This window comes from Cnephaeus nilssonii (genome assembly GCF_951640355.1).
Source record: "Cnephaeus nilssonii genome assembly, chromosome: 16".
NCBI lineage: Eukaryota > Metazoa > Chordata > Mammalia > Chiroptera > Vespertilionidae > Cnephaeus > Cnephaeus nilssonii.
Window position 1 is genome coordinate 60,689,370 of NC_137087.1, and position 23,312 is coordinate 60,712,681.

Genomic DNA, 23,312 nt, shown 5'->3' on the forward strand with positions numbered 1-23,312 from the left:
GCCACCCCGATGTGGACAAGGCCACCCCGGCCCAGACTCACTTTACTCCTCTGACAGCTGAGGGCTGAGGCAGATGGTTCCTATGGGAACACTCAACTCAAACATCGTTGATTCAAGGAAAATGAAAACTCTCCACGATCTCAGGACTGGCCTGCACGGGTCTGATATGTTTGTGGGGTTCCTCCGACACGGGGGCGGCAGCTGCCGGGAGCCGGGGGCAGGAACTCTCAGGGGGCTTGGAAGACCCACCCTCCTCCTCCATTGTGACGGGCCGGCTTGCTTCTATGACAGCGTGGGCACCGGGAGGCTGAGGGGGACCGGGGCGGCTCCAGATGTGGAGAGCTCGGGAGGCGATGGGGAGATGAGGGAGCCCACCGCGGCCCCCTCAGTTCCCGCAGGACATGGCCAAAGGGAGACGCTTCAACCCGCCCTTAGACAAGGACGGAAGATGGGTGAGAACGCGGGTGCCCCGCCTTAGCGCTCTCAGGCCTCATGGGCGTGGTCAGGGCACAGACCTGAGTCCCGGTCCCACCTCTGCTCCTTCCCGTGGCATGACTTGGTACCTTACTTCACCCGGCCTCAGTTTCTCCATCTCTGAAGTGGGAACCCGCTAGCACCTCCTCCTAACACCCCGTGTGCTGCCTGTCTCCTCTGCTAGAACAGTGGTCAGTAAACTGTGGCTCGAAAGCCACATGCGGCTCGAGAGCCGCGATTTGCTGCTCTGTTGACTAATGAGTTTGCCGACCACTGCTCGGGAAAAAGACTTAAAAAACATTTTAATAATGTACTAATGTCTTTAACCTGAAGTCAAAACTTCTGGGTAAGGGTAATGCCTTACGCAGTGGTCGGCAAACTCATTAGTCAACAGAGCGGCGAACCTGGGCTCTGGAGCCGCATGTGGCTTGCGAGCCGCAGTTTGCCGACCACTGTGCTAGCACATAAGCTTCGTGGGCGCTGGGACCTTGGCCTTTTATTCACTGGCTGCATCCCGCGTGCCGAGGGGGGATCTGTGCACAGGAGGGCCTCAGAAGACATCTGTCGGGGGGGGGGTCACCGTTACACTGGGGACCGCTGGTCACATTCCCGTGGGCCCCCAGTCTGGTCCCTTAGCCCCGCCGGGCTGTGAAATGGGAAGAGGCCAGCAACACACCATTTCCCCATCTCGGTCATCAGTAAACGTCACCTTTTCAGCTTCACGCCCTTCCTCGGACCTCTCTCTCTCTCTCTCTCTCTCTCTCTCTCTCTCTCTCTCTCTCTGTCACTGACAGAGCCCGGCGGGCTTGTGCCTCTCCCGCCATCCCCAAGAAGCGTACCCCACACCTCTGCGCGCAGTGCAGGCTCGTCAGCACCCACACACACATGCGTTCCGACGCCCTGCTTCATGGCAGAAAGACCTGCCCCAGGAAAACGGGAAATAGTGTGAACTACGTGACACTAATCCGTGACGAAGAGAAGAAAACGTACGTCTCTCAGACTAAGCAGCGTCCCCTCTTTCTAAGACCTGCAGGGTCCGTTAGGGTTGTGTTGGACTGGGTGCTATGGAAGGCGGGGACAGTGTCTTAGCCAAAGGGTTTGTATTTCTCAAGTAAAAGTAAGTCCAGACATGGGTGGTTGAGGGCTTTCACCTGCTCCGGGGTGTGGCCAGAGGCCCCGGCTGTGTCTGGCCTTCTGTTCTGACATCTCTGTGTGAGGCTGTGGGACTCGGGTGTGCAATGAGGGCAAGGTCAAAGGGCAGCAGACAGAGGCACGTGTCTGCCCCTCCTCCGAGGTGACACTGTCCCTACACAGCCTCCAGAGGGCCCGGGTGCATGACGGCGTAAGGTTTGTGTGGCCGCTTCATTGCCCTTGATCCCCATTCCTACTCTCCTGGGAGACAGAAACATCCATGATGAGAGAGAATCACTGATCGGCTGCCTCCTGCACACCCCACGCTGGGGATCCAGCCCGCAACCCGGGCATGTGCCCTGACTGGGAATTGACCCATGACCTCCTGGTTCATAGGTCGACGCTCAACCCCTGAGCCCCGCTGGCCGGGCTGGGGAGGTATTTTTAACCGGCCGCACTGCCACCCCAAACCAGGCCAGGCTTCTGTCACCAGGAAGGCAGAGAGAATGAGCGTCTCATCTCCTATGGCAACCCCAGGAGTGTGCCCAGGACCCCTCTCAGCTGGACAGACGGCGTCTCCCTGAGTCAGTCTGCTCTGAGCCATGGGTGGGGGCCTCTCTCCTGCCATCACTGAAGGGCATAGGCCAATAGTCGGCAAACTCATTAGTCCACAGAGCCAAATATCAACAGTACAACAATTGAAATTTCTTTTGAGAGCCAAATTTTTTAAACTTAAACTTCTTCTAACGCCACTTCTTCAAAATAGACTCGCCCAGGCCGTGGTATTTTGTGGAAGAGCCACACTCAAGGGGCCAAAGAGCCGCATGTGGCTCGCGAGCCGCAGTTTGCCGACCACGGGCATAGGGAATCTGCTGACCCTGGAGTTTCCAAAGTGCCTGCAGACGAGTCGGGAAAATGAGAGAAATTCCTGGCTTCGGGCGGCGGCCCGCTGGGGAGGACAGAGATGGCCACGGTAGACGTGACCTTCGTGTTGCGGTTGACCTTGCTGGGGGCAGTCTGGCCGCTGCCAGGTAGGAAAGGCCTCCCTCCCGGTCGCCTTCCTGTTTAGTATTTCAGTCCTTGAGAGGCTGGGTGCAGCAACAATGTCACCGCCAACGCGTTAAAAGGCGCTATTTCACGGTTACCCCAGCCAACAGAAGGGCTTATTTCACAGCTGTCAGGGTATAGCCATTAAGTACATATTTTAAAAGAGTGAAATTAAAATGCTAGAGCCATTTTCTACAGCGATTTAGCCCACAGACTTGCGGATTGCAGATGAGTGCACACAGGCTGTGGCGTAGGCGGGTGAAGGATCATTCCTGACGTGGGAAGGGCACCCGCGGGGGGCGGGGCCGCGGTGCCGGGACAGGGGGCGGATGGGCCAGACTGGAGGAGGCCAGGGCAGGCCTCTGGGCTTGGAGGCCCCTTGTCTGACTTATATTTACTTTGAACACATTGAAACCTATTATACCTCCGTTACTTTGGGTTGCTCTCTCCTTCCCCTTCCTGTCACTGCCCACCCCCCCGTCCCTCCCCGCCGCCGCCACCCCAGGTAACAACATTAACAACCAAGTGCCTACAGACGCAACTCAGACTGCTGCCTCCCAAGGTCACGTCCAGGGCCTGATGGACGAGGGCACACCAAGGCCCTGACCCCTCGCCCCAACTCAGGGCAGCTCTGAGAGGCCGGCCGGGCCCAGAGCTTCTGTGGGGCTGGCTGAGGCCTGTGTCCTTCCCTGCCTTTCGCACGGGATAGGAAGGTCCTCCCCCCCCCCCCCCCCCAAATCACCTTTCCCCTCTCTACCACCTGCCTCCTCACTCCTCGGCTCCCCGGTGTCTGAGGGTCCACTCAGACCTGCAGGAGGCTGGCTCCCTCTGTGAACATGGGCGGGCTCTTGTTCCCAAGCACAGGGAGCCCCTGAGCAGAAAGGTCTCGCTTTACACACGTGTGTGTCTTGGAGTTGAAGGGCTCACCCTCACGGGGCCGCACCCTCCCACCCCGCCGGCTCCAGGGCCGCAGGGCGCCCCCCAAACTGGAAACAGCCGGCAGCGATGGCCTTGGGCCACGACAATATTTTCTGTCTTGGGAAGAACTCCTCAAAACCACGCCATTCCCCTCGCGTGCCAGAAGCACCCAGATTGCATTTTAATCACTTTACGGAGGAAGCCCTGCCGCCTGGCTCAGCATTCCGAGGTGCCTGGTTTTATTTTATGTTATGTTATTTTTATTACTTTAAAATGATTTTAGAGAGAGGAAGGGAGAGGGAGAGATAGAAACATCCATGATGAGAGAGAATCATGGATCGGCTGCCTCCTGCACGCCCCCTACTGGGGATCGAGCCCTCAACCCGGGCCGGTGCCCTGAACTGGAATCGAACCCTGACCTCCTGGTTCAGAGGTCAATGCTCAACCCCTGAGCCCCGCCGCCGGGCAGAGGTGCCTGGCTTTCATGGAGGTGCGTGCTGTCTCCTAGTTCCCTCACATTGGAGTGACGCAGAAGACCCCGGAGTCCATCACCAGCGTGACGCTCCGAGAGCCCCACAACCCCCGCTTCTCCCGGCAAATAGAGGAGAAGCTGCCGCCCATCTACAAAGCCCGGGAGAAGGTGCGTCGGCGCGCCGGCCCTGGCTCAGGGGGCCGGCTCATTCTTCCTCGGAAGGACCTGCTCACCCTCCATGCCTGGACTCCCAAATGCTGGTCGCATCCCACCTGGGCCCTGGGCCCTGGGCACCCCAGGTCCTCTCTAGAAGGAACTACTCCCTCCCGGTCCAGACACACAGTCAGGCGGGTCTGTGCACTTTGGTTCCAGCTCCCCGTTCATTAACACGCGTGTCCTGCCTCCCTGGCCAGTCCCCGAGCAGCTTCGGGCATGGAGTGGCCTGCAGGAGCAGCCGGCATTGACGGCACACCTGGCGGGCCCACCTGCCCCGGGGCCCACAAGGCCTCCGAGCTCCGAGCTGTAACCGTTTCTTCTCGTCTCCAAGGAAGGGGTGTGAGAGAGGTGTAATCATTAGCAATCAGGGCTGAGTTTCCAAGCCTCGAGCTGGCCTGCACGCCTCTGAGCTCACCTTCCTGTGCTGGCTGCCTCCCCGGTGGTGGATTCATTCTTTTTTTTTTTTTAAAATATATTTTATTGATTTTTTACAGAGAGGAAGAGAGAGGGATAGAGAGTTAGAAACATCGATGAGAGAGAAACATCGATCAGCTGCCTCTTGCACACCCGCCAATGGGGATGTGCCCACAACCAAGGTACAAGCCCTTGACCGGAATCGAACCAGGGACCCCTGAGTCCGCAGGCCGACGCTCTATCCACTGAGCCAAACCGGTTTCGGCTGGGTTCATTCTTTAAAAATGTCTTTTTATTGATCTCAGAGAGGAAGGCAGAGGGAGAGAGAGAGAGAGACAGAAACATCAATGGTGAGAGGGAATCATGGATCGGCTGCCTCCTGCACGCCCCACACTGGGGATGGAGCCCGTAACCTGGGCCTGTGCCCTGACCGGGAATCGAACGGCCACCTCATGGTTCATAGGTTGATGCTCAACCCCTGAGCCACGCCGCTGGGCAGGTGGCTTCGTTCTGACTCGGTGTCCCTGGCCTCCCGGCGGCCTTGCGCCACTGTAGGCGTCCCGAGAGCAGGCGGGGCCTGACGGGGGCCTCTCTCCCTCCCGTGCCTTCCCAGCAAGCGACCCACAACAACTTCCCCTTCTCCGTGCACGACAACCGGCACAGCCTCCGGAACTCCGGACTCTACGCTGACTCCGTGAGTACCCCGCCCGGCCTCCCCGAAGGGCAGCGGCCTCGGGGCTCCTGGCCTCCTGAGCTGTGCTGAGCAGGGGCCTCGCCTCACCAGGGGAACCGGGCCATTTCTCAAGCCCCGTGAGAGGCTGCAGAAAACAAATGCACAAAACTCTCCCAGTCCCAGGTCCGCCTCGCTCTCTGGGTCTCCGTTATTTTCTCCTTTTCTCCCTCCTCCCCTCCTCCCTTCCGTCCTCCCTTCCTTTTTGTGGATTCTTAAATTCTCAATATCTTTCATAGTTACATTTTCAGCAAGTAATTTTTTTAAAATATATTTTTATTGATTTCAGAGAGGAAGGGAGAGGGAGAGAGGGAGAGAAACATCAACGATGAGAGAGAATCATGGATCGGCTGCTTCCTGCATGCCTCACACTGGGGATGGAGCCCGAAACCCGGGCCTGTGCCCTGACCAGGAATCGAATGGTGACCCCCTGGTTCCTAGGTGGATGCTCCACCCCTGAGCCCTGCCGGCCGGACTGCCATGCTGTACACTTACACGTAGGCTCTTACCAGCTGGTTGCACTGAAGACCTCAGAGCTGTCTGACCTTGCATATTTTTCTCCTCATCTTCTTTTTTTAAAAAAATATATTTTTTATTGATTTTTTACAGAGAGGAAGGGAGAGGGATAGAGAGTTAGAAACATCAATGAGAGAGAAACATCGATCAGTTGCCTCCTGCACACCCCCTACTGGGGATGTGCCCGCAACCAAGGTACATGCCCTTGACCGGAATCGAACCTGGGACCCTTCAGTCCGCAGGCTGACGCTCTATCCACTGAGCCACACTGGTCAGGGCTCTCCTCATCTTCTTGATTCTTCCCCAGGCCCTGGGACGTAGGAAGGTCGCCCCGGAAAAAAGGCAACACGTTTCGAGAAATTTCAACCTCTGGGCATGTGACTACGTCCCGTCTTACCTTGACGGCTTTTCGAACAACCAGATCTCCTACGTCTGCCCGGAGGCCGTGGTGGTCCCGCTCTTCAGGCGCTTCCCCCGGCAGTACAGTGAGGTCTGGGGCACCTGGAGGTTCATCCCCGAGCGGAGCTACGCCGAGTTCCTGAAGAGGAAGCCGAAAGTCCGGTTCGCTATCGACAAAAAGGCCACCCCGTCCCTGGAGCCCTTGCGCCGGCGGCGGAGTCTGGATGAGTTCTGCGAGGCGGGCATGGCGTTGGGCATCCCGCCCGGCACTGCCAGTGAACGTAAGGCTTGCCAGGGTTAGAGGCTGTACGTGCCCAAACGCCCAGAGCGCAGAGGCCAGTCTCTGCCACGGAGCGAGAGCCGATTCTGTGACCACACCCCGCCTGTAAGATATATATTTTTTATTTTTAATTAGGTTGAAAAGCATTCGAGCCCTTATCCAATAAAAATATGTGAAGGTATACACATTTTAAATGAATGTGTTGTAAATAAATTGAATGCATTTCAAAAAGGCCACACTCACATTTAGGGGAGTTTTAAAAGTTATATAATTGAGATATGGTTATATTTTCACTTTGAAACGTCAAACAATACAGAAAAAGTAGGCGTTCCCCTTGGTTTTAACACATCTCCAATCCTTGTCCTGTCCTCGTAAGTTAACCGCTCGTTTTTATTCTGTGCCTTTACCATCTCATAGACAGATGTGCAAAACGATGTAAAAATGTAAACATCAGCTGTGTCACAGCACACGGCACTCTACAACTTCCTTTCGATACGGAACTATGTATCTTGGGGTTTTCACAGTGCCAGTGTGCACAGACAGCTTTGCTTTTTATTTTTTTAAATATATTTTTATTGATTTCATAAAAAATGGAAGGGAGAGGGAGAGAGATAGAAACATCAATGCTGAGAATCATTGATCGGCTGCCTCCTGCACGCCCCCTATTGGGGATCGAGCCCACCACTCGGGCATGTGCCCTGACCAGAAATCGAACCATCACCTCCTGGTCCATAGGTCGACAGTCAACCACTGAGCCACGCCGGCTAGGCCAGTGGTTGGCAAACTGCGGCTCGTGAACCACATGCGGCTCTTTGGCCCTTGAGTGTGGCTCTTCCACAAAATACCACGGCCTGAGTGAGTCTATTTTGAAGAAGTGGCATTAGAAGAAGTTTAAGTTTAAAAAATTAGGCTCTCAAAAGAAATTTCAATCGTTGTACTGTTGATATTTGGCTCTGTTGGCTAATGAGTTTGCCGACCACTGGGCTAGACCAATGTGCCATACTTTTTAAAATTATCTTCTTGTTAATGAGAGTTTGAATTGTTTCTAATTTTTGGCTGCCAGACCCGACACTACACAACCCCACTTCGAATGATCTTTTGGATAATTAAGGATAGATATGTGGGGACTAAAAAGTGGTATCTTGTTATTTTTCTATCTTGCATTTCTGTGGTTATGAGTGAAGCTGAGCATCTTCCTGCTCGTGGCCATTCCGATGTCCCTCCTGAAAACCGTCACCATCACCCTCTACCCAGAGTTTTCTGTTTATATTTGGATATTTCCCGATAGAGGGATTTTAGAGTAAGCCTGTCAAGTAAGTCCATTGCCCATTTCACAGGAACTTCCCCGAATTTAGAGGCTGGTTTATGGGAGAATTGACATCTTTGTGCCCTGGTGCAGCTCCCCATTTATTTAAATCCTATTTTACGTTCTTCCGTAAACTTCCAGAGTTTTCTTCACATCCGTCTGACATGTTTCTTTTCTGTGCTTGTCCCTGCCTAGTTTGAACTTTTGTGGCTATTTTGAATGTTATGTTTTTACGTTTCCGTTTTCGTTTGGTTTCACCTGGTGCGTAAGGGAGATGCTGGTTTCTGTATGTACACCTTGTATTTTTCACCTGCTAACCGTCTAATAAACGAACACACAATGTGTTAAAAATGAAGCTCCAGTGCGTTCTCGGTGGGTTCTCTGGGTAGATGACTGTCACCGGCAGAAGTGAGAATCCACACCCGCTCTCCAGGCCACATCCTCACGCACAGGGTGGCGGGGCTGAGCTCTGCCGAGGTCCGTCCTCCGAAACCCACGGCTTCTGCCCCCCGACACAGGAGTGCGGTCCTCCAGGTGCGCGCCTTCCATCTCCGTTTCCTCCCCCAGGGGGTCCTCACCGTTCACACCTGCTGAGCCTCCGTGCCTCCCCCTTCTCTACCCCAAACCCACCTATCTCCAACAGGAGTGACCCCACATTCCATTTCCTGGAGATGAAACCCTAAAAACTACCCAAAAGGTACACAGCACCAAGTCTGCGATTACGTGAAGGAGAGGCGTGTGGATGGGGAAAGAGTGGCTGGGGGGGCGGGGGGGGGGATCGTGACCGTTTATAAAAACACAAATTAGACAACCTGCCCTTAAAAGCAGTCTTTTTTCACTTAATTGTTTCCGACATAAAAAATAAACCACACCGATCGATGACGTCCCAGTTTTCAATCCAGTGAACCGAGAACAGAAGGACACAGCACATTCACGGGGGGAGGGGAGGTCTTGGGGGCTCCAGGGCTGACACCCCAAATACAATACCCCCGCTCACAAAGGGAAAGTCTTCAATAGCCAGGCATGGTCAATGGCCTGCTGCTGTGGTTCTCGGTCTGGCTGTGCTGCTTTGAACAGAGGACTCAACAGCCAGCTAAACCAGCCCCCGCTCACTGATCAATCCCATGCAGGTGTTTATCCTGTTTTAACGAATTAGACTTGGGCTCGTGCCATCCCGGAAATGGCTTAGACGCTGAAAGCAGGGCTGATGGCGTAGAAATAACGTTTCTGAGTGATGCGCCCAGGATCATTCTAGAACAATAGCAGGACGCCTCAGTTCTTTACTGGGACGACGATAGGCAAGATCATAACCACCAAAGGCACATAGACACGACCCTTAAAAGAGCAGAGTGATGACTTCTTATGTATAACCCACTCTCCTTTTAAAATATTTTTTATTGATTTCAGAGAGGAAGGGAGAGGGAGCGAGAGATAGAAGCATCCATGATGAGAGAGAGAGAGTCATTGATTAGCTGCTTCCTGCACACCCGGGCCTGTGCCCTGACTGGGAATCAAACCGTGACCTCCTGGTTCATAGATCGACGCTCAACAGGCCGGGCTGTACCCCACTCTTAAACGCCGCCTATTCTTAGGCGGAGAAGCACCCGCCAGCTGGCCTGTTGGACATGTATGATTCATTTTAAGGACTGCCTCTCTTTGCTTTGCACATTGTGTGGCTGCCTTTGGCCACAGCCACCTCTGTTCTGGTGGCCGCCGGACTCAGGTGTGGCCCCCGGACTCAGGTGTGGCCCCCAGACTCAGGTGTGGCCCCCGGACTCAGGTGTGGCCCCCGGACTCAGGTGTGGCCGCCGGACTCAGGTGTGGCCGCCGGACTCAGGTGTGGCCCCCGGACTCAGGTGTGGCCCCCGGACTCAGGTGTGGCCCCCGGATTCAGGTGTGGCCGCCGGACTCAGGTGTGGCCCCCGGACTCAGGTGTGGCCCCCGGATTCAGGTGTGGCCGCCGGACTCAGGTGTGGCCTTGTTTCTCCTTCCACGAGGGATACCACAGCCCTTCCAGGAGCCACATCCCCTCTGCAGGTCAGAGGTCGCTGCAACTCCAGTCAAAGTCCAGGACGCCTCTCTTCGGGCCCGCGGGCAGGGAGCAAGGACCCCGCCCAGCCCAACCATCCCTTTAACCCACAGAATGGGTACCGTAGTGGCGACTGCTGGGGGAGGGGCTGTGGGGGAGACACGCTAAGTGCTAAGTGAAGGTTCCCCCTATGTTCTCCGGAGCTCGGGAGGAGTCGTGCTGCTGTGGTGACACCCTGAGATCCATGAAACAAACAAGAATCAGTTCCTCCTCCGGGCTCTCTGCCGCCGCCCACCTGTGGTCTTTGGTCCGCGTGGGGCGTCTCAGGCCAGTGACTGGGGAAGACCCCTTCAGCTCGGTTCTGGGCTTTTCTCGGGGGGCCGGGGACACGGCAGACACTCCCAAACACACGGGCAGCCGCTGCGCGAACCTGGTGCTGCCCGAGGCCCCGGGAGGCTGCGGCCGCGTGACGGGCTGCGCGGCCTTCCTCGGTGCCAGCGAAGCAAACGGAACTGCTCACGAGCAGAGTCTTCCAGTACACACGGCGCAGAGGTGCCGAACAACCCCCCAAAACCAGCAAGTCAACCCCGGCAGAGCCTGGCTCCCCGAGTGAGCGGAGGGAAGGAAATGGTGAGCGCGCCTGGCCGCCCTGGGAGGCCGCTGGCGTCCTTAGGCCGTGGACTCGGCACAGAGGGACCGAAACGGCCGAACACGTTACTGTCTCCCCACCGAAGTCCAGCGGGTCTGCCAGGCCCCCCGCTGGGCAATGCGGGCGCACGAGCCCATTGTCTTCCCTTCCCCCTCTCCTCGCCGCCCTCAGGAGGGAGCTGGTCCCTTTTCTGACCCAAGGGCCACTGTGCCTGCCCCCGGGGCGCTAAGGTACTGAGCCCCAGAGCGCACTTCTGGGACGCCATGGCCAATCAATTCGGAGTCACTGTCAGACTGAGGCACGGGTGGGTCGGGAACCCCTTAGGAGGGAACCCCGGACGGGGCCTGGAACGCCCAGGGCCACTTGGATAAGGGCTCCGTCTGGACACGGGTACGCGTGGGGCCTCCGCCGCTGGTGGGGCCTAAGAACTCGGAGCTCCGACCACCCACCGCTCCAGCGTGGCTGCACCCGGGCCATCTCGGGCCCTGCCGGGCCTCCCCCCCGGATGCCCCTGCTGCAGCCTGCCGGGCCGACACCCACCTCTCCACCTGCGGACGCCCGGATGGCCCGGCCTTCCCCCCAGACCCTCCCTCTGCTCGCTTCTTTGGCACGCGCTCCCCCTCCTGGTGTGACCTGCGTGTGACTCCCTTGGCTTATTGGGGTGTCTCCCTGACAAACCTGGCATTTCGGAAAGACAAACGTGTGTGAGGGACTCTTTCCAGAAGCTCCCTGCCCAGGACAGCTGGTCCGGCCGCACGTGGGGAGCAGGCTCCAGCGCCCAGCGCCCAGCCCCCAGCGCCCAGCAGGAGCAGCGCCCCATCACCCTCACGCCCTGCAGCTGCTCCCAGATCCCAGCGACCACAGCGGGATCACCCTTCGCAGCCCAGAGCGCATGGCCAGAGCCAGGCCCCAAGGGGGACGCCGAGGCGATCGTACACATCCTCCTGCGGCTGATCACCTTCCTCGAAGCCCCCGGGACTGCTGTCAGCCACGCGCGGCGTGGCCCGTCCTCCTCCAACACGTGCCATTGCGGGTCCAAAAGCGGGCGGGCAAGTCCCAGCGTAACCACTGGAGGAATCTCAACGTTCCTCCCAAGAATGTTCTGTGCCGAAACCAGCATCCAACGCCGTCCTCTCCAGGACTTGAAAGGGAGGATCTGAGAGTTTGTCTTCAGTCAATCCGGATAGTTTTGGTGAGAGCAGGTTATCGTTCGACAGCTGAGCCTGGGCTGATTTCCGGCTCATTCCTCCTATGGCCCTGCCCCCAGCCTGCCCCCCACTTCCTCTCCCCAAACTGCCCCTCCCCTGGGGCCTGCTGGTGTAGGCACCTTCTCGTGGGTACCGATGTGAGTAAATGCTAGGCATGTCCAATCGCCCCGTGGGCTCACGCATCACTCAATGACTAGTTTCTAAGCCGCCCCTCTGGACATTGGGGTGCGAGGGGGAGCAGCCAGGCTCATCCTTGGTCTTAGTGCACGAGACCTAGACCAGGTGTCCTCAAACTACGGCCCGCGGGCCACATGGGGGTGTTTTTGCCGTTTTGTCTTTTTACTTCAAAATAAGATATGTGCAGTGTGCATAGGAATTTGTTCATAGTTTTTTTTAAACTATAGTCCGGCCCTCCAACGGTCTGAGGGACAGTGAACTGGCCCCCTGTTTAAAAAGTTTGAGGACCCCTGAGCCCTAGACTGTCAGACGACGACAAAACGTAACACCCTTTGCAACCGCCAAGACGGCAAGGCAAGAATGCCGCTCAGTGACAATACTTTGAAAGGTCATAATTATCATTTTATTAAGCTGTGATCAGGGAGATAAATGTCACCGGGATGTGTTTAATATCGGATACAGGTTATATTGCAGAACAATTATGAATTTGTGTTTCCTGCGTACATTAAGATTTGGGTATGTGTGGGTCAGGTTAGAAGCTGAGTGATGTTTTATCTGCGGGAGGAGGGGTTGGTTTTAATTCTTTCTCTCCTCAGGGGAAAGGAGGACAGCGAACTCTTTCCTGAAGCACGGAGTGTGTTCTGATCACGCGTGGACACGAGCAGCTGTTTTGGTTTCACTTCCTGAACGTGTAGTGAGAGGCAACGTGGAGAATTAATAGCGTCAGAGTGAGGGGCTCTGGGTGTATTCAGCCGGTGGCACGGGGTCAGCGGGCTCCCCACCTTCTCGTTGGGAACGTGACGTCGGGTGTTTGCCCTGGGAAAAGGGGGGCGGCGTCCAGCCCCTGCTCAGTCGGTACCAGCGAGGCTGGGGTGCAGCAGAGGCCCGGTGGGGGGACAGTGTGTGGGTGGGGTTGCAGCCGGGTGGGTTCCAGGCAGCTGGGGAGGCGGGGAACCCTCCGCGGTCAGCTGGGCCCGAGGCTCAGCTCTGCGTCGGGGGAGATGGGGCGAGAGCTTGGTGGAGGAACAGGGTCAGCAGAAGGATTTTCCCCCTTAAAACAACAAACTTATTATCTTGTGGTTCTGGGGGTCACAGTCCTAAACTGGGTCTCTATGGACAAGAATCAAAGTGTGGGCGGCTGGGTCCTGGTTACGGGAAGCCCTGGCCTGCACCCTGGCCCCCCCGCGGGAAGTGCCATTTCTCCCTCCTCGTCGGAGCCCCCCTCCCCCCGCCTCCCCCCCACTTAGCAGCCCATAGCCGCAGGATGGTCAGGATCCGCATCATCATCTTCCCAGGATGCAACAGGGCTCCCCCCGTTCTTCTTGACCTTCACAGCGTCAGTTCTGTCTGCCCCTCACCAACCACCTAGGGCAGTGGTCGGCAAACTCATTAGCCAACAGAGCAGCAAACCGTGGCACGCGAGCCGCATGTGGCTCATGAGCCGCGGTTTGCCGACCACTGACCTAGTGCATTAGCGGATGAAGGAGGGAGTGTTTCAGCACAGCCCACCCCTCAAACCAGTGTGTGCAGACCTGGGCGTGTGTTAACCGTCCTGCTTTTTAACAAAAATCAGCCTTTCCCGTCTGGAGGCGGGACGATCATTTTGCTTTAGAAAGCGCAGCAGGTGGGTGAGGCCGGGTCTACAAAGATGACTGTTCCGCTGAGGTCACATTTGGGGGAAAAACTGCTGTAGCCTGGCTGCTGTGGCTCAGTTGGTTGGGTGTCATTCTATGCCCCTAGAGATCACGGGTTCGATTCCCAGTCAGGGCACATGCCCGGGTTGTGGGCTTGATCCCCAGTAGGGGGCGTGCAGGAGGCAGCCGATCAATGAGTCTCTCTCATCATGGATGTTTCTACCTCTCTCCCCCTCTCCCTTTCTTTCTCTGAAGTCAATAAAATTATATTTTTTTAAAAAGTCAAGTGAGTAGCAAGCACCATTTCCTCAGATGACTGTACAAAGATCCGTTCATTGTTTTAAACGTTTGGACAAAATATACACCCATGCAGGGTAGTTTTTTTAACCCAAAGAAATTCAAGGTGTCTAAGGCCCAGGAGCAGACTCGAACCTGAGCGGTCGCGGGTGAGCACTCAGCCCCATAAAGCCGGCCCTGCCCTCCCCCACCCCCCCATTCCTCACCCCCCACGCCCCACGCCCCACGCCTGATTCCTCCGGGCAGGGATTGGTGCTTTCCCAGCGCAGCCACACAACCAAGAACTGTGTCCATGTATGGAAAAGTCAAAGACCAAGACATAAAAAGTTTAATTTCCTGATTCCCCGAAGTCGTTGGGGCTTAGAAAATACCAATCCCTCCAACAGGGGACTCTCAAAAAATCCTGGGAGCAGCACCTCGTATCAAATTTCATTGCTCAGAAAAAAGAGTCAGATGGCCAGTAAGGGGAGAAAAGAAGCACGGTTCAGAGTGCACTGCGCTCACAGCCGGACGGACAGCTGTCCGCCCCGGAGGACTGGCCGTGTCCGCCGTGATCTGATCTTCGCACCGGGCGGGATTCGGGAGGTCTTTCCTCGTTTTCTAAACCGGCTGCTGCTGTGTTGGTTTTACCACAACAAAAGGAAACGCCGATTGGCAAAACAATCCGTTAATTGTTTAACAGATGCTTTTACTCAGAACAAAGAGCTCCGTGCGCAGCTCCATCGCTATGTAGATCGGCTGAACACCAGGAAATTCAATGAAGTCTCACAGGCGGAATTTCTTAGCTTTCTTCTTTTTAAAAAATATTTTTATTTTAGTTCAGAGAGGAAAGGAGAGGGAGAGAGAGAAACATCAATGATGAGAGAGAATCATTCACCAGCTGCTTCCTGCACGCCCCCTACTGGGGATGGAGCCCACAACTCAGGCATGCGCCCTGACCGGGAATCGAACCCTGACCTCCTGGTTCCTAGGTCAAAGCTCAACCACTGAGCCTCACTGTCTGGGCCACTGGCTTCCCTTTTTCTAACCATTTCTCCAGGGCTGGTCCTCGGAGTCCCGCTCCTGAGCCTCCCCCTCCCTTCCCCCTCCTCCTTCCTGCCTGCATTTTGTGGGCCAGTCACTCACTTAGACAGCCACTTACTCAGCAGGACTTGCCAGGGTGCCAGGCCCCACAGGAGGCACAGGACAGTCAAGACAAAGGACAGTGGTTTCCCTCGGGAGCGAGAATTCCACGGGGAGGAGACGCGCACACAAGCAAACGGGATCGAAGGAGAGAGACGCCCCGGGCGGGCAGGGTTGGACCGGCTCCCTGGACGTCCCATAGGCACGCAAACTCAGCCAGTCCGAGTGTGAGCTCAAGCCCGGCTCTTTCTCCCGCTCCTAGTCCGCGTGTTGGTTTAAGACCCCAGCATCTGTGTAGTCACTAAAGCCGGCCTGGGAGTCCCCCGGGATGCCGCCCTCTCTCCCTCCCTCCCTCTGACCCTGCCCCTGCCGTCCTGCCTTAGAAATGGTTCTGACCACTTCCTTCTCTCCATCCCCAGCGTCACGGCCCCAGTCCTCCCTCGCTGTCTGCTTCCTGCTGTCCCTTTCGTCACAGCCTCTGGCTCCTCCTAGGTCACCTCAGAGTGATTCTTCTGACACATACCCACTGCGGGATGCCCTTGCTTTACAACCACTGAAGGCGTCCGGCCGGCGGGGCTCTGGGGTTGAGCATTGACCCATGAACCGGAGGTCACGGTTCGATTCCCGGTCAGGGCACAGGCCTGGGTTTTGGGCTCAATCCTCAGTGTGGGGCATGCAGGAGGCAGCCTATCCATGATTCTCTCTCATCATGGATGTTTCTATCTCTCCCTCTCCCTCTCCCTTCCTCTCTGAAACCAATAAAAAATAAATATATTTTTTAAAAAAATAAAATAAATAAATACCATTGGAGGCTCCCCACCAATGGGTCAAGTTCAGTCTCCCTGCCATGACCCTTAACCCCATGATGCCAACCTCCACCTGCAGCCACGGCCTTGAGCTCCTGTCATTTTCCAAGCACGTGGCGCTGGTGGGCACCGCTGGGCCGTGGCTCACGCTGTCTCTCTGCCTGGAATGCTTCCCCGCACCCACCAGGAGGGCAGGTCCGGGAAAACCCTGTTCCTTGACTGTTCTGGGTCCAGGCTTAGTGCCCTCTTCTCAGGAGCTTCATGCCCCCCGCCCCCCCCCCCCCCCCCCCCCCGCCCTGGGCATCTCCTTTCGGATGACGATGCGGAATGTTCCAGACCAGGAGTGAGCTCTCCATCCCACCCAGAGCTCCTGGCCGCAGTGTCCCTGAAACAGCCTGTGGGCTGCCATCACCGCACAGAGGACGGGTTCCTGAAGCCCAGGCGACATTTAAACCCCCAACACTCACATTTCTAAACTTTAAAAAATCTGAACTAAGACTTGAGATGGACTCAGAGAATTATAGGCAACAGCGAATTGCACGATCAAATACGGTGGAACTCCTGGAGAAGGCAGGCTGACCACACCTCTCCTGCCGAGACTCTTTTCCAGGCTGATGGCTGCTTCGCTGTCTGTTTCCAGGGTTACCAGCGAATTGAGTTTTCTTTTCTTTTCTTTTTTTTTAAATGTTTATTAGTCATTTGTATTTCTCCCAGAAGTCCTTGACGGAATGCTCTTAAAATGCAGGTGGAGGAGGGGGCCGGAAGTGGGGGTCTGGGAGCCTGACTTCTCAGGAGCCGAGGGGGGAGAAGGCCCGCTCCCGCCCCTCCTGGGACCTGACCGCCTCCCAGGCCCCTGCGCTCGGCTCCCTCCTCCGCCTCCTTTTTCCTTCCACAGCTCAATCCTGGAAGATCTCGCCTCTTCCCTGGGACGATGGGCGTGAACGGGGACCCCTCCCTTGGGCCCTGGAGACACTTGAGCAGGAAGTCGGGGGGCTCCGTGCTAAATGCCAGCCCCTAGCTGGGTGGAAAGCAGGTGAGGACGAGGCATAGAAATGACGGCAGTCACAGCTCACTGAAAAATAAAACACAGCCCTGGCCGGTTTGGCTCAGTGGATAGAGCATTGGCCTGCAGACTGAAGGGTCCTGGGTTCAATTCCCGGTCAGGGCACATGCCCAGGTTGCAGGCTCAATCCCCATTAGGGAGCATGCAGGGGGCAGCTGATAAATGACTCTCATCATTGATGTTTCTATCTCTCTCACCCTCTCCCTTCCTCTCTGAAATCAATAAAAACATATTTAAAGAATAAATAAATAAATAAATAAATAAAACACAAGGTGGGTTCATTATTGAAATAGGGGCAGTCAGTCTTCAGAGTGGTCCCCAATAACCCCTGCCTCCCTACATTCATGACCTAGTATAGTCCCTCCCATAATCCATCAGGGCTGGTCCTCTGTGACCAATAGAAGATGGGGAGGGGGTGGGGGTGTGTGACCATGACTGACCTCTGAGGCTAGGGGCAAGGTCATGAGAATAGATAGAGCTTCCTTCTGACATGCTCTCTCTCCCTCCCTCTCCCCTCCCCTCCCACTCTCTCTCCCTCCCTCCGTCCCTCTCCCTCCCTTCCTCCTTCTCGCGCTCTCTCTCTACTCATCATGCTCTGAAGAAGCCCAAACCGGCTCTTGTGAAGAGCCACGTTCAGGAGAAACTGAGGCCCCCAGCCCCCCGCTGGCCTCAGCCACCAGGTGAAGGGACACACCTTCAGATGCTTCCGGTCTCCAACGTGAGGCCCCCTGTCTGAGTTCAGAATGGTTGTTCCCCACCCATACGTGTGTGGCCATTGTCATGCGGCCCTGGTAGCTGGACCAAGATAAACAGTGACATGCCATTCATGGGACTGTGCCCCGACATGGCTGTCACCGGGTGTGGGCACACCTTGACTGCTTTAAGGCCCAGCAGGGGGGTGTCCAGGAAGTGCCAGTTGTAGAATCCCCACTATTCGGGGACAAGGCTCTGTGGTCAGGCGATGGACAGACAGCCATTTAGGATATCGCATGGGGTACCCCGTCTCTAACAGTCTCAGAAATGCACGGTAGGCGAGCATACAGACGAATACCACAAGAGGGCAGGTGTACCTACTGAAATAGGGCTTCACACAGCCCAGACCCTCAGTGCCTGCGCCTTCTTTTTTTCCCTGTCACTGATGATTGATATTGACGATATTGATCACCGCTCACACGGGGCTCCTGGTGAAGAACCGGATCCACAGCTCCCACCCCAGCCATCGGGGGACGCCGTCCGGAGAAGAAGCGCCCCAGCAGCTCACGGGACGCACTTGTGTCTCAGGAAACACATTCTGTGCTGACAGCACCTCCCCTTTCATCACCGAGGACGGACGAGGAGCTGCTATTTTTAACCGTCAGCGGGCACACGTTTCCCGACTCCACGTCGCCGCGCGGAGGCAGGTGTGCTGTCCACGCACCTCCATTGGTTCCCTGATGGGATTAAATAAGCCTCGTTATTTCATAACGAACAAAGTCAGATGTGATTTTGGAAAAAGAAGCCATTACACTTACTTTTCTTTCACCTCCGAACCGCCCGCCCCCGATGCACCCTGACAATGAAAAGGACCTCATTCGCTGGGTGATTTAAAGTCGCCTCCATCTCCCCCACAACGGTGAGGAGTGGGCCTCTCGGACCCGGGTGCAAACTCGTTTCTCAGGAACTTCAGAGAGCGTGGCTCCCGGAGCGCTTCGGACCCGCTCCGTGGTCGGCGCTTCGTGCGGGTGTTCCACGCGGGTCCCTGCAGACAGCTGCTCCCTCGCAGGGCGCCTCCCGACGGGGCGGGAATAGCGGGGGGCCCTGGCCATCGCCACTTGCAATTTGCCCTGAGCCCGGCCGCCCAGAGTGGAGGCTGTAGGCTCAGGGGTGGAGAGGTGGGGCGTGTCAGTCCCATGACCTGGGCAACACGTGGCCTGTCTGACCCTCAGCTTTCTCACCTGAGAAATGGAGCCCGTCCTCCCGTTTCCCGGAGAGGCTGTCGGGGGCACTGGGCCAGGAGCTGGATGGGCAGCACCTCCCTGGCCGAGCTTCAGCCCCTGAGTGTAAACACGCTGAGCGCGGACAAGCAGTCAATTGTGACTCTGGTCTAACGCCACCCGGGGGGGCGGGGACAGATCTCTGAGCTTCTCGGGTGGAGAGTCTTTGAGGACTCGCTTGGGCCTCATCCTCCCAGGAGTCCCACCTGGTTCTTCCCAAATCCCACGCGGGGGAGGTTGGTGCCCTGGTCTGGCTCCAGAGCGCCCTGCGCCCGCGGCTGCACCGCACCGACACCGGGATGCGTCCTCCCTGGGTGGTCTCGTGTATGTGTGTGTGTGTGTGTGTGTGTGTGTGTGTGTGTGAGTGTGTGTGTGAGTGTGTGTGTGTGTGTGTGTGTGTGTGTGAGTGTGTGTGTGTGTGTGTGTATGTGTGTATGTGTGATCCTCAAGGACGATGACAAAGAAGCCATCGACTGGCATGTCTTAAACAGCATTTATTCCTCACCGTCCGAGACCAGGGTGCCCGCGGGGCCGGGTTCGGGTGAGAGCCCGCTTCCCAGCTGGCAGATGCCGTTTCCATGTGACCTCACATGGCGGCGGGAGAGAAAGCTCCAGTCTCGTTCTCTTCTCCTGAGGACACCGGCTCCATCATGGGGCTCCCCCCCCCCCCCCCCCCGCTTGGCCTCCCACAGGCCCCGCCTCCAAATACGCTCGCAAGGGTTAGCTTTCTTCACAGGAATTGGGGGGCACCACGTAGTCCATGGCAGTGTCCCCGGAGCCTCACCCAGGCCTGGACCGTTTCCTAGGCCCGGAACAGGAAGGATGCCCCCTGGCGGTGCGCAATGGGATGGCACGCAGTGTTGGCACCCAAATATTTGTTGATGAAAAGACAGCAAACGGTGGCATATTTCTGCTTCGAAAAAATGTCAAAATATTTTTGCTAAATTTTTGTGTTAGAATAATGTAAAATGCAATGCTTAAATGGAAAATGACATTTTAAATTAAAGGCATGCTTTCAAAGAACTCAAGCTAATAGATTTTTTTCCCCCAAATAACTCTGAGTGTGACTTAAATATTCTAACAGGCCACTGGTTTATTGATCAGAAGAGCGTAGGTTTTAAATCACTGGCTGAAGACTGCCCCTGGAATCCCATTTGTCTTTGGATTATAGGGAGACTAATGTGATAAATAGCAAAGATATATTTTCGTCGCGATAACGTCGAGAAGCACGGTCCGATGTTCATTGTTCTTCCAGGCTGAGCTGTTCTGCGGAGTGTGTCAGACCCCACGGTGAAACATGTAAAATGTTTTCAAGTGCCCATATGCCCCCAATTCAGATTGGTGGGAACACCTCACTGATGGGCAGTCTCTTTTGTATCTTGTTTTTTCAAGGTTCTTCCCCCGCCGGAGGCAGAAGATTCAACACACCCGCTGACTCGGAAAGGAGCAAAGGACTTGAGTGAATCCAGCGCTTAAGGTGGGGCCGGGGCAGCTGCCAGCGCCCTGTGGCTCTTTCGTTTAGAATCCTACCCCTGCCCCCCTCTGCCAGCAACTCCCTCCTCTTCCCTTTCACTCCCCACGCCCTCTTTTTATTTTTTAATTAATTTTATTGATTTCAGAGAAGAAGGGAGAGGGAGAAAGAGAAACATCACTGATGAGAGAGAATCATGGATCAGCTGCCTTCTGCACGCCCCCCACTGGGGATGGAGCTCACAACCCGGGCCTGTGCCCTGACCGGGAATCGAACCGTGACCTCCTGGTTCATAGGTCGGTACTCAACCCCTGAGCCACGTGACTGGGCTCCTCTCTCTCTCTTCCCAGCTCCCCTGCTGGACTCCAAGTGGCAGTGGGAGGAGGCCCCGGAAGGTTAGAGGGGGAAGCCAGGGCCCGCGGGGGCTGCGTCTGGGCCAAGGCCACGGGCAGCTCAGCGCGGTCAGCCCGTCTGCAGGAGTTGGCACCGCGGCAGCCTGAGGGACCCTCCACATTGGACCCGGGGGCCTGGCCTGCAGCTGTGGGTCCAGCTCAGTGGGGCAGCCTCACCCCGGAAGCCCGCCTCCCCGCACGCCACCCTCTCCCACCTCCTGGCTGGTCCTCATGGCCTGCGGCACCTGGAAGGCGGTCCGGCATCCGCGGTCTGACGGGACTGAGCCCCGAGGGAGGGCCAGGCCGTCTGCTCGGTCTTCACTCCCGGCGTGGAGCTGGCCCGCCCTGACTAGCTGGCTGGCGAGTGAACGAACGAATGACCAGAAGCCAAATGCGACAGGGACACGGAAGTGCTTGTAAACAACAAGGCCCACAGGAGGCACATGAATGTTCACGCCTGTTCTTCCTGTGTCGGCAGCGCCAGGGTTCTTGCCCAGGACAGAGCCCGAGGCTGAGGGGAGCCCATGGCCGCCGCTGGGCCCCCAGGAAGCAGAGACGCAGGTGAGCTCCGTGTGCAGGTTGTTCACCAGGAGCAGCTGGGGGACCCCCGGGCCCCAAAGGCCCCCTCGGACCGGCTACGAATGAGCCAAGCAGCCGTGACCACCTGCTCTTCCTCTGCCCACCGGCCGCTTTCCCAGCTCCGTGTGGGGAGCAGGCCCTTTGGGGTGGTTCACTCCCCATCAGCCGCGGCCTGCGGGACGGGGTGACCGGCTGCTGGTCTCCCACGGCCTTGTGGCCGCTGCCCTGTCCCAGCACTGCCCCCAGCTCCAGAGGGAGGGCGATCCAGCCACAATTCACAGGAGCTCCCGGCGCCACCCCCACTCAGCCCCCTCCCCGCCTCGTCCTACCATCGCCGTGTGGGAGCTCCCGGGGCGGGGGGAGGGGCGGGGGGACTGGGCAGCCAGAGGTCCTGGGAGGGGCAGTCCAACAGGCAGAATGGGTTTTGCTGCCACCAACACCAGGACCATGTGCCTGTCTTGCGTCTGCGACACGTCACAGCTGCGAGATGGACTCAGGACTATAGTGTTTATCCAGCTGAGAATTAAAAAGTTTCCGCAGATGGTTCTGGAAGCTGAGGCTGAAGTGGGTGAGACCAGTGGGGGTGGGGAATGGGATTACTGCGTTAGAGAACTCCAGCCATCCACACACGTGTTCATCCAGCGACTCGCACACGTGTCCCCTCTGAGGTGCGGACAAGCTGGCCTTCGCTAACGTGTCCCCGTTTCCGTCTTCAGAGCCGGGAGGAGGCCCGGCCACCGCCCCTTTGGAAACCAAACGGCGAAGGCAGCCACTCGGAGCGCACGCCCTGCAGCCTCCCCGCAATGTGTTCTAGAATCCCCGCGCACAGGTTTGCGGACACAGCGCTGGCGGCGAGGCTGGGAGAGCGGGGTGAACTTACCTGCTGCTCTCAGCCCCGCCAGCCCAGCCTGTCGGATGCCGCAGAGCCCCCACCCCCCCACCCCCACCCCCGCCCGTGCCAGGGCCGAGGCGGGTCCAGTTGCGCAGGGACTGACTGGCACGGGACTTGGCTCTCCCGTTGAAATTGGCCATCCACAGGGATGGTTTCAAGCTTCACATAAAAGCTGGTACGGGAAGGGAATGAGGGTGCAAAAGATCCCTCCCCACATCGCCACGTACCTGCGGTGGCGGCCAACGCCAGGTCACGGATGACCTGCTGTGAAGACGTCCCCGGAAGGCCAGCAAGCACGTGAAGAGACGCTCAACGTCGCTAGTCATCAGGGACCTGCCCATCAGAACCGCAGTGAGAGAGCACCGCCCCCCCGCCCCCCCGCAGGAGGGCCGCTGTGAAAAAGCAACAACCCAGAGAGTCACAGGTGTCGGCAAGGATGTGGGGGGACGGGACCCCTCGTCTCTGTGAATGGGAATGTAAAGCGGTGTAGCTGCTATGGCAAACGGCATCCCGGTTACTTAAAAAATTAAAACTAGAATTACCGTATGATCCAGTGATCCCACGTCCTAAAGAATGGAAAACAGAGCCTTGAAGAGATGTTTGTGCACGTTCATAGCAGCACTGGTCACAATAGCCAAAAGGCGGAAGCCACCCCGGGTCCATGAACGGATGAAGGGAGAAGCATGTGGGCTCTCCACACAGGGCGTGTGACTCAGCCTTCGAAAGGGGGGAGAGCGGTCACACGCTACCACACGGATGAGCCTTGCGGACTATACTGAGTGAATGAACAGTCCCGGAAGGACAGGTCTGCACAGTCCCACTTACACTAAGTCCCGAGAGAAGTCAAAATCAGAGACGGAGGCGGAGTGCCGGTGGCCAGGGGCTGGGAAGCGGGATGTGGAGGTTTGTTTTTAAAGGTACCGAGTTTCAGCTTTGCCAGATGCAAAGTTCTGGAGACGGTGAATGGACTTAGCCATACTCAGCTGAACACTTCAAAAGGGTGCAGGCGGTTAATTTTATGTGATGTGTAGTCTACCACCATTAAAGCACTCACAGCAACTGTCCCTGGCCACCCAGTTGTGCCCTGTGAGTGTGTGTCACCCCAGGGGTGCTGAGT

General features: G+C 56.8%; 1 protein-coding gene across 1 annotated transcript; it reads left to right on the forward strand.

Annotated features, from left to right (window-relative positions):
• Nucleotides 1–401: 401 nt before the first annotated feature.
• Nucleotides 402–16,843, forward strand: TEX36 (testis expressed 36; the record flags this gene model as incomplete). Its single annotated transcript, XM_079793237.1, has 6 exons — nucleotides 402–452; nucleotides 4,079–4,210; nucleotides 5,286–5,366; nucleotides 6,226–6,598; nucleotides 9,703–9,854; nucleotides 16,721–16,843. 6 exons carry the CDS (start codon nucleotides 402–404, stop codon nucleotides 16,841–16,843), a joined length of 912 nt encoding a protein of 303 aa, XP_079649363.1.
• Nucleotides 16,844–23,312: the final 6,469 nt, after the last annotated feature.